This window comes from Lynx canadensis, chromosome C2, assembly GCF_007474595.2.
Source record: "Lynx canadensis isolate LIC74 chromosome C2, mLynCan4.pri.v2, whole genome shotgun sequence".
Classification (NCBI taxonomy): Eukaryota; Metazoa; Chordata; class Mammalia; order Carnivora; family Felidae; genus Lynx; species Lynx canadensis.
The window spans coordinates 147,580,115-147,600,944 of record NC_044311.2 but is presented as its reverse complement, the minus strand read 5'-3'; the positions used below and the strand labels follow the sequence as shown (position 1 = coordinate 147,600,944).

Genomic DNA, 20,830 nt, shown 5'->3' with positions numbered 1-20,830 from the left:
ATCCTATGTCGTTTCTACACATTTCAGTAAGTAACAGCCTTTCCAGCACAGAATAACAAATAGTTGATGTTCATTTTTACCTTGAGCACTGGGTGTTGTAAGTGATGAATCACTAAATTCTACATCTGAAACTAACATTACACTATATGTTAACTAACTGGAATTTAAATAAAAACTTGAAAATAAAATCTCTTTGCATTGAATTTTGGTATCAAAAAATAAAAATGCCTTAATTGAAAATCTTCATCACAGGCTAAGGAACAGTCTTTTTGGAACAACCATCCTTAGATACAGACTGGCTTATATACAATAAATTTCTGTGTGCTCCAAGTCTGAATAGTAGAGAGATTTAGCTCAACAGAGAGGATCTGGAAGCATCTTCTCATACGAATAATCCATATCCCTTTCCCCAAATCTGGACAAAAAAGAATATACAATTCAGACTGTTTCCCCAGAAAGGGCCAGCCAACTGAGCTTCTCCTATTCTCCTCCCTCAACTGAGGAAAGGCCCTTTACTATACCCAATCCCAAAGTTTCTTTCCTGAACCAAGATAAACAATGATGCATCAAGATAAAGCCTAGCTCAGATCAGAGACTATTTTACTTATATCAACATCACTTTTATTTTTATTTAAAAAAAAATTTTTTTAATGTTTATTTATTTTTGAGACAGAGAGAGACAGAGCATGAACAGGGGAGGGTCAGAGAGAGAGGGAGACACAGAATCCGAAGCAGGTTCCAGGTTCTGAGCTGTCAGCACAGAGCCCGACACGGGGCTCGAACTCACGGACCGCGAGATCATGACCTGAGCTGAAGTCGGACGCTTAACCGACGGAGCCACCCAGGCGCCCCTCAACATCACTTTTAAATGCCAACCTAAGTTTCTGAAATAAGTCAAACTAATATGAAGGGCCACCTGACTCAGCTACATAGCAAATATTTGCTAATTTCCGGTAAGGAAAGGGAACCAACATCTCATAACCTGTGATATACATGGCCTACTTCAAACCATGTGTTACTTTCCACTTCACTACTTTTTCAGGAACCCTGATTTGTATTTTATTATCAATAAGTGAACATACTAAGTGTCAAACTTCAATAATAAAAATGTGTTTGGTCACAGAGCATTCGGTGAGATAATAAACACATGGCCTTCACTCCTAAATTTTCCAAAAGAATATTTTATGAAACTTCTCACAGTTAATGAAAGATATATATATATATATAAAGTTACCATATAGAAGTATATACTTTTAAAAGGTACATGCATTTTTTAATATGTTCAAACAACTTCTAGCAGTGAACATCTGATACTATTTACATTGTATGTCATATCCTAATATCTCAAATCAATTAGGACTTCATAGTACATGAAAAAATAATGACAGAACTGGGAAGAAAATGGAAAAATTTATAATGCTAGAGCTTTCAACACCCTTCTTGCAACAGCTGGAAGACGTCACAAAATCAGTAAGGACAGAGAAAACACAAAAAACACCATGAATCAATTTGCTCTGATTGACGTTTATGGGACACTCCACCCAACTACAACAGAGTGCACATTCTTTACAAGTGCACATAAAATAATCACCAACATAGATCATATGCTGAGTCATAAAATAAGTCACAGTAAACTCAAAAAGATTAAAAAGAATTGAAATTATACATACTATGCTCACAGTTTACAATATAAATAAATCAGAAATCAGTACAATATATGGGAAACAATCCAAATATCTGGAAACTAAACAGCATAATCCTAAATAAAGAAGAAATTACCAAGGAAATAAAAAGTCTTTTGAATTGAATGAATATGAAAACACATTAAAAATTTGTGAAATATGGCTATGATAATGCTTGGAAGGAAATTTATACCTTAAAATGTTTATATCAAAAATGAAAAAAGGTTCAAGTTCAGTAATCTAAGCTTCCTTTTTATGAAGCTAGAAAAAAGGAAATTATAGCCAAAATAAGTAGGTGGAAGGAAATAATAAAGAGTATAAGTAAATGAAACAGAAAACAGATAAACCATAAAGAAAAATCAACACAACCAAAAGCTTATTTCAAAAAAATCAATGAAACCAATAAACTTCTAGTTAGATTGATGGAGAAGAGGAGGATGAGAAAGGAAAGAAAGGGAAAAAGGAAAAATCGGAAGGGGTAGAGAAGATACAAATTCCCATGATCAGGAACGAAAGAAGTGACATCACTATAGATACTACAGACTTGCAAAGAATAAGAGAATATTATAAAACAACTTTATACAAATAAATTTGACAACTTGGATGAAACGAAAAAAATCACTGAAAGATACAAATAATTAGACTCAAGATGAAACAGAAAATGTAAATACCCCTATATTTATTAAATACATTTTGCAAAAGTCCTACCACAATATTTATTAAGTCCTACCTATATTTATTAAATACATTTTGCATTAAAAGTCCTACCACAAGGGGCGCCTGGGTGGCTCAATCAGTTGAGTGTTCAACTCTTGATTTTGGCTCAGGTCATGATCCCAGGGTCCTGGGATAGAGTCCCAAGTTGGGCTCTTTGCTGAGTGTGGAGCCTGCCTGAGATTCTCTCTCTCCCTCTGCCCCCTCCCCAGCTCTCTCTTTCTAAAATAAAAGTCAAAAAAAAAAAAAAGAAAAAAAAAGAAACAAACAAACAAACAAAAAGACTCCAGGCCCAGATGATTTATTTCACTGATGACTGAAAAACTTAAAGAAAAGACACCATTTCAACACAAACTTTTTTAGAAAATAGAGGAAAGAATACTCTCCAACTATTTTCTCATTTATTACCCTGATAACAAAACTAGGTAAGGATATTACAAGAAAACTATAAACCAGTATCTTTCATGAACTTAAGTGAAAGATAGTAATAGCAAATTGAATCAAGTTAAATATTTTTTTTAAATGACAATACACCATGACCAAATATGGTTTTATCTCAGGAATAGAAGGTTGGTTTAACATTCAAATTTTAATCAACATAAATCACCGTATGAACAAAATAAAGGAGAAAAAACATGTGAACATCTCAGTAGATGCAGAAAAAAAAAGTTATGAGCCAATTCAACACCCATTCATGACTAAAACTCTCAGCAAAAAAGGAACAGGAAGGAAGTCCCTCAACTTGATAAAGGGAATCCAACAAAAACACCTATAGTTAACATCATACTTAATAGTCAGAAATTGAATGCTTTCCCCTTAAGATAGAGACTCTCACCACTTCTATTTAACATAGTACTAGAGGCTGTGATCAATTCAGTTAAGACGAAGAAATAAAAAGTACATAGGTTAGAAAGGAAGCAATAAAGCTGTCTCTATTCACAGACCATATATTTTATACATAGGAACTCTAAGGAAGCCGAAAATGAGTTAAGCAATATTGTAGATATAAGGTTGACACATAAAAATTCTGTCTCTATATACTGGCATCAATTGGAAACTGAAGTAAAAATATGCAATATACAACAGAGTCAAAAAACCACAAAACAGGGATAAACTTTGTAAAATATACACAAAACGTATACATTGAAAACTATAATATAACCTGAATAAAATTGAGAAATATAGCATAAGACTCAATATTGTTAAGATGTCAATTCTTCCCAAATTGATCTATAAATTCAATGAAACACCAATCAAAATTCTAAGTATCTTTTGTAAAAACTGACAAGCAAATTCTAACACTTACGTGGAAATGTAAAGGATGTAAAATAGCCAAAATAATTTGAAAAAAGAATACTACTGAAAATTTCACATTAATTGATTTTCAACAACCAAGGTAATTCAATAAGGGAAAAGGACAGTGTTTTCTATAAATGTTGCTACAACAATTGGGTATTGGTATGGAAAAAAAAAAGATGAGCCTCACCCCTTACTTTACACTTTCATAAAAATCAATGTGAAATGGATTACAGATTTAAACATAAAAGAGAAAACTGTAAAAATCCTGGAAGAAAACGTTAAGAGAAAATGTCTGCAACCTTGGGATGGCCAAAGATTCTTAGAACACAAAAAAACGTAAACCATAAAAGAAAAAATTAATAAACTGAACTTCCCGACAACTTAAAACTTCTCAAAAAACACCATTACAAAAATGGAAGCTATAGGGAAGGTAAAAATATCTGACAAAGGACTTGATACAAAAATATATAAAGAACTCTTTACAGTTCCACAGTAAGGTAAATAACCCAACAAAAAATGGGCAAAAGATCTGTTCACAAAAGACACACACAAGAAGATACATACCAATACACGTAGGAAGTGAGGCCCAACACCACTAGCTTTCAGGGATATGCAAATTAAAGCCACATGAGATACTGTGACACATCCATCAGAAATATTCATTACAAATAATGACAAAGCAAGTGTTGGCCAGGATGAGAAACTAGTGAAGCACTCACACATGTAAAGTGTAAAATGTAGAAAGAAAGTAAAATGGTACAACCACCCTAGAAACAGTCTGACGGTCTCCCGTAGGGTTAGCCTATATTTATAGGACACGGTAATTCCATTCCTAAAAGTTAATACACAAATAAGAGAAATAAAACATATTTCCACATCAAGACTTGCAAATAAATACCCATTGCAGTTTTATGCATAAAAGTTCCAAACCGGAAAGAACCCAAATGTCAATCAACAGGAAATACTACTTAGGGATGAAAACGAACAATCTACTGATCTGCTCACAAGTATGGATAAATCTCAAATCATCAGGCTGAGGAAAGTCACAAACCTCAAAAATGATCATCTTTCATGATGACAAGCAGAACAGCATCTACATGAATTTGACATCCCCTGCCCCCAGTTCAACAAGTGAAACCAAACCAGGTGATATTATGCAACTTGGTGGTCAACTCTGGATACCTAATAAACGGAAGCAGAACTGCTGATAGCATTCCATTATGTCCCCAACTATTCAGTATAATTCTCTCTCATACTCCCGTTAAAATACTGAGCCGCACTCCCTTATTGTGATGATCACGGTAAAGTCAAAGTCTCATGAGTGAACTACATGTCCCAGGTGATCCAGTCCCTGCCTGCTCCAACCACAGCGGCCTCCTTGCTGTAAGCACATCCCAAACACGGGCTATAGCCTCACAGCTCTCACACTGCTGTCTCCGTACCTACAGCTCGTTCTGCCAGAAAGCCACACAGCTTAACCGCTTCTCTCTTTCAAGTCTTTGCTCAAATGGACCCTTACAGGGAAGCCTGTCCTGACCACCTAATTTAAAAAACTGCCCTTGCAGGCGCCTGGCTGGCTCAGTTGGTGGAATGTACGACTCTTGATCCTGGGGTTTTGAGTTCAAGCCCCACCTCGGGTGTAGCGATTACTTGAAATAAAATAAAATAAAATAAAATAATTTTTGTTGTATTATTGTATTTTTATTGAGAGAGTGTGAGTGGGGGAGAGGGGTGGAGGGGGGGAAGGAGAGAGGGAGAGAGAGAAAGAGAATCTTAAGCAGGTTCCATGCTTAGTAAAGAGCCTGATGAGGGCTTGATCCCACAACCTTGGGATCATGACCTGAGCCAAAATCAAGAGTCGGACACTCAAACCAACTAAGCCAATCCAGGCACCCCAAAAATAAAATCTTACAAAAAAAATAATAAATAACTGCCCTCCTTCTCTCCAGGACTCTGTTTCCTACTCACTCTCATACTCTAAGAGTACACACTTGACTTCTTTTGTCAGTGTCCTGCCCTGCAGATAGAAGGTAAGCTCCGTGAAGGGGGGGCTCTCATCTCCGCTCACTGCTGGACCCTCAGCGCCTCTGAGAGCGTCTGGCCTGGCACGCAGCAATGCTCAGCAAGCATGTTGAGTTTGTTTCCTTGACAGCCTCCTTTTCAGACCAGGGCTTTGTCAACTTCGTATTTGCTTCCCAGAGCCCAGTACCTCATGGAGGCTGGGTGCTTGTAGGAATAAATGAGTGAAATGAATCAGAGGAAAAGCAGGGAAAGCCAAAAAGCTGTTAAGGGATGTGTTTTCTCACCTGTAACTGTTGCTGTAGATGGGTGATTTCTGCAATCCTCAACTCTCTGGATTTGTTCGTACTCTCAATTTCTTGCCTTTGGGTGGTCAATCGACATCTGATATCTTGAAGTTTTCCTTCTAGTTGATGCTTTTTATCATTCTTTAACACATGAAAAATTATTATTATTACCATTTTTAATGGTTCAGTGTTACTGTACCGCTGACCCTTGAACAACACGAGGGTGAACTCCAGGGGTCCACATACACACGGATTTTTTTCGATAAATAACAGTACAGTACTGGGGCGCCTGGGTGGCTCAGTCGGTTAAGCATCCTACTCTTGGTTTGGGCTCAGGTCATGATCTCATGGTTTCATGAGTTTGAGCCCCACATCGGGCTCCAAGTTGACAGTGCAGAGCCTGCTTGGGATTCTCTATCTCCCGCTCTCTCTTGTCCTTCCCTCACTGCGCTCTCTCAAAATAAATAAAGTTAAAAAAAATGTTTTTAAATAACAGTACAGTACTGTAAATGCATTTTCTCCTCTTTATGATTTTCTCAACATTTTCTTTTCTCTAGCTTACTTTATTAAAAGAATGCAGTATATGATAAATATAACATATGAAATATGTGTTAATCAACTATTTGTGTTATCAGTAAGGCTTCCAGTCAACAGTAGGCTACTAGTAGTTATGTGTTAGGGGAGTCAGGAGTTACAGAGTTCTGACTGCGCAGGGTCAACTGTATTCCCAAAGCATAATCAAACTTCACTCACTAGAGCTTCTAATTCAAATTCCAGAGTCTTTTTCTTTGCTTTCAGTACAACTATGTCTTCTTGTTCTTTGTTTCTTTGATTGAGTAGTTCTTGTCTTCGATTCCGTTCCCATTCAAGTTGTCGTTGCCTTTCAAGTTCTCGTTTTGCAGCCTGTGACATTTACAAACAGACAGCTTATTAATTTTTTAGTGCTTACATTATACAATGTCTCTTAATAAACATAACATCTAGGAAGTCTTTTCTTTCAGGGATAAAATGTTACACACTGCAAGAAATTCTATTACAAAATAGCAACACAAAATTTATACAAATGTAGTATTCCTTCTATGAAAAAAAAAAGAATATTTAGAAAGGCTATTAGGTAAGATGAGGACAGGATTCATGTCATCGTTGCAATTTGATTGTTTGTGCCTTCAAGAGTGCCTGAAGTGATAAAAAAAATAACCTTTCTTCCTTATTTACTGACTCATGGAGGATAAGGAAAAATCTAGTAAAATCTAGTAAAATCAAAATCCAAACCCCTAGAACAAAAAGAACAAGAAATATCCCCCCAAAACAAAACTTTCTTCTACCCAAAAAGAAATTATTTACCTCAAGTCTTAAAATTTGTTGCCCTCCAGCCCCCTAATCATTCATCTTCTTTTACCACAGAAGCTTCTGTAATTTCTGTGGCCACGTCAGCCCTCCTCAGAGCTGACTCTGATGGCTGCTGGGTAAAGAGCACCTGGCACTCTTTACTGTAATTGCTACTTACTCCAACTACCCTTTTACAGGCCAGAGGACAGGTGGAATACTATCCTTCAGTATATCTCTAGGGACTATCAATGCCTGGTACCTGGTAAATGCCTATTAAATAGTTCTTAATAAATACTCTAAAGTGTCTTGGAAAAAAAAAAAAAAAACACAGAGGAAAGGAAGGCACTGAGTCCTTTGGCTGTCCATTCTGGAAATTAAAACCCTGTTGGTATCTGTGTGTCTCTGCCTGAACAGAGGCTTACTGCCCTAAATTTTCTGAAGCAATAAAAGGAGATGAAACCAAAGTATTGTGTTTTGTGTTTTTATAAAGGAAAATCTCCCATCTATAAAATAGATTTCATTCACACAAAAGAATCATGGCATTGCCCTCAGTAGCAATGTGCTTAACTGGAAATTCGGACAAAAGACTGGCTTAGCCCTTATCCAGTATGGCACCAAATTGATGAGGCCTTTCATCCAATATATTGAAGATTTCCCACACACGTTTTTTTAAAGTGGAAAAAAAAGGGCACAGACAATATAATTAGTATGAGATCATTACAGGGCTTTAAAAAAAATTGCACTAAATCCCCAACCTCTCCAACCATATATAACCTTTTATATTGCTACATACATTTTTTTTTTTCAATGTTTTTTTTATTTATTTTTGGGACAGAGAGAGACAGAGCATGAATGGGGGAGGGGCAGAGAGAGAGGGAGATACAGAATCGGAAACAGGCTCCAGGCTCTGAGCCATCAGCCCAGAGCCCGACGCGGGGCTCGAACTCACGGACCGCGAGATCGTGACCTGGCTGAAGTCGGACGCTTAACCGACTGCGCCACCCAGGCGCCCCATATTTTTAAATGCAGAGAAGAAAGTCTGAAAAATTCTCAACAAATATCAGTGGTTTTTGTTAAGAGACTGAATTATCAAAAGCTTGAGTGTAAATATTTTTATATATATATGTGTATATATACATATAGTAATAAATATATGTATATATTTTAGTTTTTATTTATTTTGAGAGCACGCAAATGTAAATGGGGTAGGGGGAGGGAGGGAGAGAGAGAGAGAGAGAGAGAGGGAACCCCAAGCAGGCTCCGTACTGTCAGCACAGCACCCGAAGGGGGGGCTCAATCTCATGAACCACGAGATGGTGACCGGAACTGAAAGCAAGAGTCGGGAGCTTAACTGACTGAGCCACCCAGGCGCCCCTTGAGTGTGAATGTTCTTAGCAGCATTATTCATAATAGTCAAAAAAGTTGAAAACAACTCAAACGTCCATCAACTCATGAATGGATAAATATAATGTGGTACATCCGTGTACTGGAGTATTATCCGGTCATAAAAAGGAATAAAGTATTGATTCACGCTACAACTTGGGACTTGAAAACAAGCTAAGTGGAAGCCAGACACAGAAGGGCACATGGTATATGATCCCACTTGTGAAATGTCCACAACAGGCCAACCTGTGGACACAGAAAACAAATAAATGAGTGGCTGTTAAGGGCAGGGAGAGGCGGGTGGGGAGTAACTGCTTAATGGGGAAGAGAGTTCTTCTTGGGGTGAGGAACGTGCTCTGGAATCAGACAGGGTCACACGGCTTGGTGAACATACTAAAAGTACGCAACTGTAAAAGGAAGGAGACTGTGTTAACCTGCCACCTGACCAATTAAGAGAGAAGGGGAGCAAGCCACAGGCGCTAACTGTGGGGGTGGCTCCGTGGCTGCTTACCTCCCGTCTCTCGATTTCCTTCCTCCTCTCCTCCTCTCTCTGCCGTTCTAGTTCCCGCTGCTTTTCCAGTTGCTTCTCCAGCTCCAGTTGTCTCTTGCGCTCCTGCTCCTGGCGCTCCCGCTCTTTCCTCTCCTGCTCCGCGCGCTCGAGCTGGGCCAGGCGCTCCTGCTCTTTGCGCTGCTGTTCCAGGAGAGCCTGCCTCCGCTTTTCGAGTTCCAGGTTGCCACGCTCAAAATTCTCGCGCTTCTTATCCTCAAATGTTACTTTAAAACGAGAAGCAGAGACACTATGAAAAGTCATGATTTTCAACACTATTTTCAAAGGAAACATTCGGTGGCACATTTGAAATCTGTAGTATAAATGCAAACCAGAACTCCCCAAGTTTCCTTCCTGCCTGTGCCTGCCTGTGACCACGAGGACACTAAATACCTTTTAGAACCAAGAACTTGATTCAGTAAACTGCAGAATACAAAAGCAATATACAGAAATTAGTTGCATTTCTATACAGTACTAATAATTAGCCAATAGAAGGAAAATTAAGAAAACAATCCCATTCATGATGGCATCAAAAAGAATACCTAGGAATAAATTTAAAATTTTTTTTTAATTTAATGTTTATTTATTTTGAGATAGAAGAGAGAGAGAGAGAGAGAGAGAGAGAGAGAGCGAGCACAAGAAGGGGAGGGGCAGAGAGAGAGGGAGACACAGAATCTGAAGCAGGCTCCAGGCTCTGAGCTGTCAGCACAGAGCCATACGTGGCGCTAGAACTCACAAGTGTGAGATCATGACCTGAGCCGAAGTCATGACGGACGCTCAACCAACTGAGCCACCCAGGCGCCCCTTTTTAAAAAAAATTTTTTTGGGGGGGCGCCTGGGTGGCTCAGTCGGTTAAGCGTCCGACTTCGGCTCAGGTCACAATCTCACGGTTCGTGGGTTTGAGCCCCGCATCGGGCTCTGTGCTGACCGCTCGGAGCCTGGAGGCTGCTTCGGATTCTGTGTCTCCCTCTCTCTCTGCCCCTCCCCCACTCACTCTCTGTCTCTGTCTCTGTCTCTCCCCCCCCTCAAAAATTGAATAAAACATTAAAAAAAATTAAAAAAAAATTTTTTTTTTAATTTAATGTTTCTTTATTTTGAGAGAGAGAGAGACTCAGTCCTAGGAATAAATTTAACCAAGAAGGTGAAAGACTCGTACACTGAAAACTTTAAGACACTGATGCAAGAAACAAAAGACATAATTCAGTGGAAAAGTATTCCATGATCAGAATTGGATTGGAAAAATTAATATTGTTAAAATGTCCATATTACACAAAGCAACCTTCAAATTCAATGCAGTTCCTATCAAAATTCCAATAGCATTTTTCACAGAACTAGAATAATTCTAAAATTTATATGGAACCACAAAAGACCCTGAATAGCCAAAGCAGACTTGAGAGAAAGAAGAACAAAGTTGGAGGTATCGTGCTCCCTGATTTCAAACTATACTACAAGGCTGTAGTAATCAAAGCAGTATTATTGGCATAAAAACAGGCACAGATGAATGGAACAGAATAGAGCCCAGGAACAAACCCACACTTATATGGTCAACTAATTTACAACAAATAAAACAAAAATACACAATGGAGAAAGAAAAGTCTCCTCAATAAATGGTGCTAGAAAACTGCCACATGCAAAAGAATGAAACTGGACCACTCTTGCAGGGAACAAGCTTAGGAATTCCCTGAGCCTGCACTGATGGGTTAACAAGGCATAAAGAATTAGAAAGCCATAGGATGAACACACCCAAGTTTGGGTAAACAAGAGTAGGTAAATAAGATTAGGTAAAGGGGGCAAAGGTCCCCAGTAAAGGGCAAAGGTATAGGACAATAGCAGAAAGCTGCTTTCACAAGAAGGAAGGACCAATTAGGTAAACAGGTAAATAGAGCTATAGACCACAGCAGGGCCAGTTGCCCAGAGTGGAGCTAATTAGCAAAAGAAAGATGTCTTGTTGACCCTGAGGTAGCATGCTCTGTCTTTCTTGTCACCTTGGCTAGTTTAGGTAAACAGAGGTGGGGCCTCATGTTTGCTATAAACAACTTTCCACCCTGCACCAGAAGCCTGTCTTGTATTGACCCAAACCCCTAACACCGTGTATCTCCAAAACCCCCTCTTCCCCAAGCCCATGAGCCCATGAGTTCACGGTTTCACTGACAGTCTGTCCATGCCCATCACACTTGTAAGCATTCTGATCCTAATAAAAAAGGGAGCAAGGACCCTTACTCAGGGCTCTTGTCTCCTCCTGGGTATTAGCCTCTCTCACATTTTCAACCCTGAGTCCCGCTCTCTTGCTGGACAAGAGAGAACTCCAGACCTAGAGTCTACAACACACTTACACCATATGTAAAAATTAGCTCAAAACAGATTAAAGACTTGAATGCAGGCCTAAAACCATGAAACTCCTATCAGAAACATCACTGACTAGGCTCACTGACATGACTCATGGAACACTGCTTTCTGGAACTGATTCCAAAGGCAAGAATAATGAAAGAAAAAACAAACAAATGGGATTATATCAAACTACAAAGCTTCTGCACAGTGAAGGAGACTATCAACAAAATAAAAAGACAACCTTTGCAATGAGAGAAGATATTTGCAAATCACATATCTGATAATGGGCTAGTATCTAAAATATATAAAATAACTCATACAACGCAACATAAAACAATCTGATTAAAAAATAGAGCAGAAGATCTGAGTAGACATTTTTGCAAAGAAGCTGTACAGATGGTCAACAGGCACATGAGGAGATGCTCATCATCATTAATCATCACAGAAACGCGAATCAAAACCACATGAGATGTCATCTCACACCTGTCAAAATGACTATTATCAAAAAGACAAGGAATAACAAGTGTTGGAGAGGTTGTGGAGAACAGGGAACCCTCACACACTGTCGGGAGGAATGTAAATTGGTGTAGCCACTACAGAAGAACAGTATAGAGGTCCCTCAAAAACATAACAAAACAAAATAAAACAAAACTGCCAGATGACCCACCAATTCCACTTCTGGACATTTACCCAAGAAAACAAAATTATTCAAAAAGATATCTGTACCCCCATGTTCATTACAGCATTGTTTACAATAGCCAAGACACGCCAACAACCTAAGTGTCTCTCGGTGGATGACTGGATAAAGAAAATGCATTATTATTCAGCCATAAAAAAGAAGGAAATCATTTGCAACAACACGGATGGACCTTGAGGGTATTATGCTAAGTAAAACAAGTCAAACAGACATATATCATCTGATTTCACTTATATATGGAATAAAAACAAAACAAAACTCACAGATATAGAAAGAGAATGGGGGGTTACCAAAGAGAAAGGGAGTTTGGGGGTGGGAGAAAAGAGTGAAGGGGGTCAACTGTTGGTGATGGATGGTAACTGGACTTACCGTAATGATCACGTTGTAGTGTATGCAAACACTGAATTATGCTGTACACCTGAAACTAATACAGTACTATATACCAATTTTATCTCAATTAAAAAAAAATCCTAAGTTCTTTGCTAACATACTCTCCCCTCCATGACAAATACCACGTCATGGCATTCAAAACACTGAACACCACCTGTAGAATAACTTTCTAAAACTGCAATTCTGTATCACCACCAACCTCCTTTCCTTCCCTGTTTATGCTTTTCCTTCTCCATCACCTTGATTGAGCAATTGACCCCCTAACTTTCCTGTACCATGAATCTTTCCGTCCCTACCTCTCTCTCCTCAGCTTATAACTGTGCTTGTGTGTGTCTTCTATTCTAACAAGACGATTTCTGAAGGCAGAGGTAGGTAGGTGAGTATTCTACATTTCATAATGAAGAACAAGATGTACCCTAATCACTATGCAGATCACATTCAGTAAATAATTTTTTCTAATCCATCATTCAGTCTCCTTCTTTGAGAACACCAATTAGGAATTTTAGCTTTATTTCCCAGGCCAATCATTTTTTTCTCAATCCTTGCTATCATTCTGTTTATAGCCATTTCCTTTTCCTTTAAAAATAAATTCCCAATGTCCCTTCATGTTTTCATGTCCCTTCCTATGTCTTCAGCAGTGTCCATTCAATTTTGTGTTTGCCTCACATGCTCCTCCTTGGAACCGACCCCAGACAGGAGAAGCTCTCAAGGCCTGCCTGTGTAGCACGCCATTCCCATTGTGCCCTATTTTCAGAACTGTCACTTGATACTTGGTCTTGAGATCTGTAACTGTGGGCACCCTTCCTTGGCTTCTTCCCACATTCCTGTTTGGCCTTTGCTGCTTTAGACAGACATTCCTCAGACATTACAGTTGTGGATTAGAGACCAAACACGGTTAAGTGTGCTTTGGTTTTCTTGTCCTTCTTGCTCCTTTACTGACTGCGGAGGAGGTATATCCGTTTTACTTTGCTACCTTAAAATTGGAAGTCCACTCAATCACAGAAAGGAAGGAAGTAATAATGATACATGCTACAACATGCATGAATCAAAACGATGTTGATAAGTGAAAGGCCACTCCCTGTACAAGACCATTTATATGAAATGTCCCAGACAGGTAAACCCCAAGAGGCAGAAAGCAGACTGCTGACTGCCAGGGCTGGGGGAGGGGGGAATCAGGAATCACTGCGTATGGAGTTTTCTTTTGGGGTGATGAAAACATCTCAGCACTAGACAGAGCTGATGGCTGCACAACACTGTGAGTATACTGAACAGCAGTGTCATGGACTGAATAACCTGCAGACTTCCTATGCTGAAGTCTAAGCCCTAATGTGATGTTATTTAATCAGGGTTAAGATAAGGTCCTGAGGGTGGGATTAATGGCTTTAACAGAGGAAGACAGTAAGAGAGAAAAAGAGATTTCTCTCTTCCCATGTGCACACACCAAGGAAAAGTGATATGAGGGCACAAAAAGAAGATCGCCATCTGCACGCCACAAAGACAGCGTGACCAGGAACTGAATTGGATGGCATCCTAATGTTGGACTTCCTGGCCTCCAGAACTGTGAGAAATTAATTCACTTCTGCTATTTAAGCCACCTAGACTACTATACTTTATTATGGCAGCCCACCCTAAGACAGCCACTGAACTGTATATTTTTTAATCATCAAATTTCTGTTATGTGAATTTTACCCCAATTTAAAAAAAAACCCTAAAGGTCCCTACACATCTTAGTTCTAATACCTGGCCCTGTTTCTGCTACAGAGGAGGCACATAATAAATGGCTACTCAAAGAATGAATGCATGAACAAAAAAACAATGATGTCACTTCCTGTTCAGAACTCTAAATGAATGTCTAACTACCGACAGGAAAAGAAAATTCCATATTCAAAGGATTCCTGTCCTTATTTGCCTTTGAGACTTCATTCCCATTATTACCAACCTGAAATGTTCTTCCTTCCCACTTGTAATGACCCTATTCATCTTCAGTCTCAACGTGACTGAGACGAGACCTCCTGCACAGAGATTTCTACCTCATGCCTTTCCCAGTCTATGCCAACCCGCGTAAGTAAGCTGTGCTGTGCATCTATGCTACTGTCTTCAGGACTTTACCACACTTAGGTACTGCTTTGGTGATTATTTATATGGATGCCCTAAATCCTCAATTCTGTTATAACCTTCTTGATGGTACGGACCACACTGTTAACGTTTAAATTCTTCACCGTACTCAACACATAGCTTCACACAAAGAACATTATCAATAAGAAGTTTATCAATAAATAGAAAAAAAATTTAAAGAGGAAATCGGGAGAGCTAGTGTCCTGAGCAGGCTAGTTAACCACTGAGCACTTTAAATGCAGCTAAATGACACTGACAAATATAAGAAAATATGAAAACTAATATAGAGAGACTCCATAATAAATTTCATTTGCCTCTTAGTATCAATTATCATCTCATTATCAATAATTCATAGCTGGTCTAGAATATTTTAATAGTGTGATGAGCTTATTATTATAGATGAGGATTTTTAAATTTTATTTATTTGCATATATTTTTTTAATTTGAGAGAGAGTGCAAGCAGGAGAAAGAGGCAGGGGGCGGGGGGTGGGGAGAGAATCTTAAGCAAGCTCCACACTCAGCACAGAGCCTGATGCAGGGCTCAGTCCCAGGACCCTGGGATCGTGACCTGAGCCAAAATCAAGAGTTGGACACTCAACTGAGCCACCCAAACGCTCCAATGAAGGTGTTTTAAAATAGGTTCTTACTAAATTTAAAATAGCTTCCTGTTATTAAGGAGTTTCCAATTTTCTTATAACCGTGTGAGAAAATAACAAGAGGCAGTTTTACATCCTATTTCGGCACTGGTGGTACTAAGCAAGCACTGTAAAGGTTTACCAACTTCGAGTGTTCTATAAATAACCGCTATAAAATTTTTGGTTGCTGGTAAATAATCAGATTTCAGTTTAAAAGTAGCCAAGTCCGTAATGTTCTTATTTCTCTACCTATAGTCAAATCCAAAACATGTTAAAAGTGTCTCCTTTCCAAGGTCAGTTAAGGGAATACAGCAAGAATGTCAGAAGCTACATTTCTTTTTACCCCCGTCTTTGCCTTAGAGGCGGAAAACCTCTAATATGATGTAACTGAGATGGAAAGACTGCCTTACCAGGCAATTTCTTCTCTAGCTGTTGTTGCTCATCTTCTAAAACTGGTTCCTCTGGTAACCTCTGATCTACTGCCGTTGAGCTGATGACAGATATACCACTGCCAGATCGAACTCGTCTGCAGTTGGGGAAACAAAGCAAAAAAAAAAAATGGATTCACACAAAGCCGTCTAGGTAGCACCGAGCCAACGGTGGAAAAGAGTTTTTAAAGATGATGCCACATCATGGAGAAAATCTCACGTATCGTGAGGAAAAGATAAAGATCTGGTCCTGTTTACAAAGAGGTTTTTAAAAATGAGTACATGAATGCTACCAGAGGCTAAGTGCCAAGCTTATTTGGATATTTAGAATTATCACCTAAATCAGGGCAATTGTGAAGGACTGAATTAGTGAATAATCATCGAGTGTCTAATCTTTAATTATTGTTATTATTATTAATTCAGTCTAGGCATCGTGTGTCTAGAACGGTGCCTGGGTCCACAATCAAGAGTTCACTGTTGTTACCATTACCCTTTTATGGAACATGAAATCCATCAAGGAAGATTAGCAGCTCGGCTGAATGGAAGACTCTCTCTTCCCTTTACAAAATCTTTTTTTCCATTTTATCTCATAATAAACACATGAAATCTCTACACTTTACAGTCCCTAAAACAAATCACTTAGTTGCCTGATTAGTTTCACCTTAAACCATTAACCTTGCTCTTTGAAACCAATCTACCTTTTTGTTTTAACGTGTTTTTTTTTTTTTTATCAGCTTCCAAGCCTTGTGTCTCTTGTGGTGATTTTTGCAACTGTCAGACCTTACAAACCGCCCAACTACCATTTCTTCCTACAGTCAATTTTCTCAGCTCACTCCATGTATGCGCTCACAGCAACAGCACCGTTTCCTTTCTTTTTGTGGGGATTCCTTCCCCTCGGCTTTCCCAGAAAGTCTTATTTGTGTGTGTGTGTTTTCTGTTCTTTGTGCTTGTAAGATTTCATGTTTGTCTTTTAAATTAAAGACATCGTTGTCTGGGAGGGGAGGTGTGTGTGGCGTGTGTAGGTAGAGGATACCAGTCACCGCAGATCTCTCCAAACTGGACCTTGGTCTACTCTTGATATCTCTACTGAAACTGTGTTTCAGACTAGGATAATTTTCTTTATTTAGCTTCCTGACTATAATTTCTACATTGCCAGTATTTTGTTGCCTATCCAATGGATAGAATTCACAGGCAGAATTTCCCTGCCTTCTTTTCCCTTATTTTTTGTTTTTTGGGGGGAGGGAGGGGCAGAGACAGAGGGAGAGAGAGAGAAGTCCAAGCCAGCTCCATGCTCAGCAGGGAGCCTCATGTGGGACTCAATCCCACAACCATGAGATCATGACCTGCGCCAAAATCAAGAGTTGGATACTTAACTGACTGAGCCACCCAGGCATCCCTCCCTGCCTTGTTGTCTACATACAAGTTATTTTAGTTGTACTTTAACGGCTAACATTTTTGCTGAACTTTGACTATATAGATTGGTACAAAAATCATCCCTCTTTCGGTATTTTACTAATATACTATAAATACTTTAAAGAAAACAACAGGTCCAAGATTAACACAGGGCCTAGATAAGATTTTCTTCACTTCATGGATATTTCATTTACTTACCAGGAATAAAAATGAGCAAAAGATACACGTAGCCAACAAAGCCCAGTTTGAAATTCACATACCAAACACACAGTTTCTTATAAGAGCCAAATGTTCTTTACCTAAAGGAAGGCGGAATGTACTCTGGAGGCAGGACAGGTGGCAGTGGTTGGCCAGACATCGCTACATCAATCAGGTGCATAGCCAGGATAAATTCTTCTGCTGTGAGTTTTCCATCTTGATCAATGTCAGAAAGATTCCTATTCAAAAAAGTTAATTATTTTCCAACTTCACGAAAATGCATGCTTGTTACTATTCATGAGTGATTGAAATGTTCTCTTATTCTGACTCTAGGCCAATTGAGTCTCTCTATGCCTTGTCGGTTTATAAAAATAGTGCCTATTTCATAATACTGTTGGAAAGATAAAAATGAGACAATCCATACAGTTGGGATGGCATTCACCAAATGTTAACTATGATTATAATTATGCTTTTCTCAATTCCTGCCAGCCCATTTAAAATGCATCATACCCACATTTTATGTGTCTTTAAACACTATGCTCGGCAAACTATCAGGTCAGATAGTAAACATTTAAGCTTTCCAAGACACGGTCTCTATCACACTGAATTCTGCCCTTGCAGCAGGAAAGCAGCCGTGGACGATCCATAAATAAATGAGCGGAAAACCTTCTAAAAACAGATGCAGGCCAGGTTCCACCCATTTAGGTTAGTTGGCCTGTGGTTGACCTAGACCTACAAGGGTGGATCCTTATGGCCTTCTGCCTCAGAATCAAGGTGTTTGCTGCTCCTTAATCTCAAGATCAACGGCCACCATTCCCCATAATCGACATGCCCTAATAGTTAATGACAGTGAACAGATTTTTCCAGCAAGTCCAAGAATGTGATTTCACTTAACAACACCAAAAGAGGATGCCAGACAACAAAGCTGTTCACCAGAATGAGAACAGGACAGATACTGCATTGGGAAACCGGCTCTGCTGAGGCCATAAATCAAGAAACTCCTCTTAAGTCTAAAACTTCCTTAGGTGGCATACGCCGTTTTGGTTTTCAGTTTTAAGGTATAATGTCCATGCAGTGACATTTGCCCTTTCTAGAGCACAGTTCTGCAAGTTTTGACAGATTCAGTTGTGTAAATGAATTCAGTCAGTTGTGTATCACACCACACGCAATAGTTCCATCACCACCCAAAATTCCCCCAAGTCTCTCAGTCACCCCCTTGCCTTGCCCACAGCCCCTGGCAGCCACTGATCTCTTTTCTGTCCCTCTAGCTTTGTAATTTCCAGATGCCAGGCTCCTGCCAGCTCTTTCTTATCCTCTCCTCCTTCCCATGCCCCATCACCAGCCACTCCTGGGTAAATTCAATTAGAAGGCAGTGGAGTTCTTTTCCCCCCCCGCTACTTGCCTAAATAATCGCTGTAAACATTTAATTAAAATACCTTTTTGTTGTATAGAAAGGGAATATAATAACACTCTAGCAGGATAAGTCTCAAGTATTTTTTTCAGAGAGAGCAGGTTATAAGTGAGAAACTTAAGCATTTCAATATATTCCAGTGTCACAAACATACCTAATAAACTGCCAGTCAACCTCCATAAATGTTAGATCTCAAGTTTATATTTCAGAGGGCCCTAGGATACTGGCAGATACCCAGACTTAAAGAGATCTGAATGTGTCGTATTAACTGGTCTATTGTGTTTATTAACTGGTCTATTATTATTCGATTGCAAAAGGAAGATCCTTTAACACAAAGCAGAAGGAACCAGGATCGGTGAAGGGACTAGCACTAGAGCGTGACCACTTATGAAGCAACCATATCAATGGGTCCTACGGCAAAATCATGAACCTCGCATGTAAGCAATTAAAGCAATTCAAGCTATTAAAAATCATTACAAAATAGCCAGAGACATTTATGTGCCCTCCCTCCTCCCCCCAGTGGAAGTACACAGTAATATCTCTCATGTAGTCTTGCAAAAAAAAAAAAAAAAAAAAAAAATCGAACTTGAATTTGATGAGTGGTTCTCATGAGTGGGATGATTTTGTATCCCAGGGACATTTGTCAGTATATGGAGACATCTTTGTCACACCTGGGGATGGGGGTCATGTTACTGGCATCTAGTAGGTAGAGACCAGAGAGGCTACTGAACAACCTATAATACACAGAACAGCTCCCGACAACAAAAAAGTATGGGGCCCAAATGGCCAACAGTGTTAAGTGGAGAAACCTTGCTCTAGATCCAATGACCAATCTACTCACAGGAATAAATTAACACAAGGATGCAACCATCAGAAGTTAGAGTGGAGAAACTAGAGGACAAAATATCCAGGTTTTTCTTTTCGGGGGTGAGGGTGGAGAACAAGGGGAAGTTTTTAGAACACTTAAACGTGTCAATGAGTTGATGCAAAATATAGATTTATTTACATCTGGTTTGAACCAATCAACTACAAAAAAATCACGAGTCAACCTAAGGAATTTGAACACTACCTGATTAACTTAATAAGAATTACTATTGAAAATTTTTTATTCGACTACTGATATTATAGTCCTCTTAAAAAAAAAAATCCCTTTTGGAGATACAGGCTGAAATATCTGCAGATGAAAATGATATGATCACTGAGATCTGACTTAAAATAACCAGGAAGGAGGAGGGGAGAACCAGGGCAGACACAAGTTGAGACTTACTTAAACTGTGTTAGGAGTTCTTGAGCATTCATTAATCTCTCTGCTTTTGTATTTTTCAAAATCAAAAAGGGGGAAAAGAGAGGTAATCATCACAGCTGATTGGAAAATTAAGCACAATCCCTATGTCCCCATCTATAAATAATCGTATCAATCTGAAGACCCATTAAGCCATACCAATGTAAGCCACTTTATACAAACCAAGGAACTTTTCATTCCTTACCAAATTGAAGCCAGCTGAGCCTGTGGTAAACTTGATTGCATAAGAATAGTTCTTGCTTGGGGACCTAAACAGAATCCGGGGGGAAAAAAAAATATAAAGATGAATCAGCAAATCTTCACTGTCCAGGAAGACCAGTGTTGTGCACTTAAGCACTCTGCAATCTCTTGCAATCACAGTGCTTTGAACAATATTTGCTATTACCCAAGGGGCTTTTTCAAAAGGAAATTAAGCGCCAATGAAAAGGGGAAAAAACACAAAGCACAGCACAGCATCTGGAACATACTCAATAAATTCTTGTTAAATCAATGCTTAATGAAAAAAGAGTATGTAAAAGATTAGTTTCAAAATACAACCTGCCCTTTTGTCCAGACTACCATCTCTATTTGTATCAGGCTTTTATTTACAAAACTTAAGGCCTCTAAATTCAGTATCTTCTCCCACCGCCTGCTGTCTCCACCATGACTACTA

General features: G+C 39.0%; 1 protein-coding gene across 6 annotated transcripts in view; it reads right to left on the bottom strand.

Annotated features, from left to right (window-relative positions):
* Positions 1 to 20,830, bottom strand: part of ITSN1 (intersectin 1) — a 223,966-nt gene that overhangs the window by 101,078 nt on the left and 102,058 nt on the right. For all 6 annotated transcript variants that reach the window (XM_030328381.2, XM_030328377.2, XM_030328376.2 and 3 more), the window contains exons 9-14: positions 20,363 to 20,426; positions 17,566 to 17,703; positions 15,836 to 15,951; positions 9,225 to 9,487; positions 6,755 to 6,904; positions 6,002 to 6,142 (exon numbers count right to left, since the gene is read on the bottom strand). In XM_030328381.2, coding sequence (XP_030184241.1) covers positions 6,002 to 6,142; positions 6,755 to 6,904; positions 9,225 to 9,487; positions 15,836 to 15,951; positions 17,566 to 17,703; positions 20,363 to 20,426 — 872 coding nt within the window. The remainder of the gene's footprint in view (positions 1 to 6,001; positions 6,143 to 6,754; positions 6,905 to 9,224; positions 9,488 to 15,835; positions 15,952 to 17,565; positions 17,704 to 20,362; positions 20,427 to 20,830) is intronic.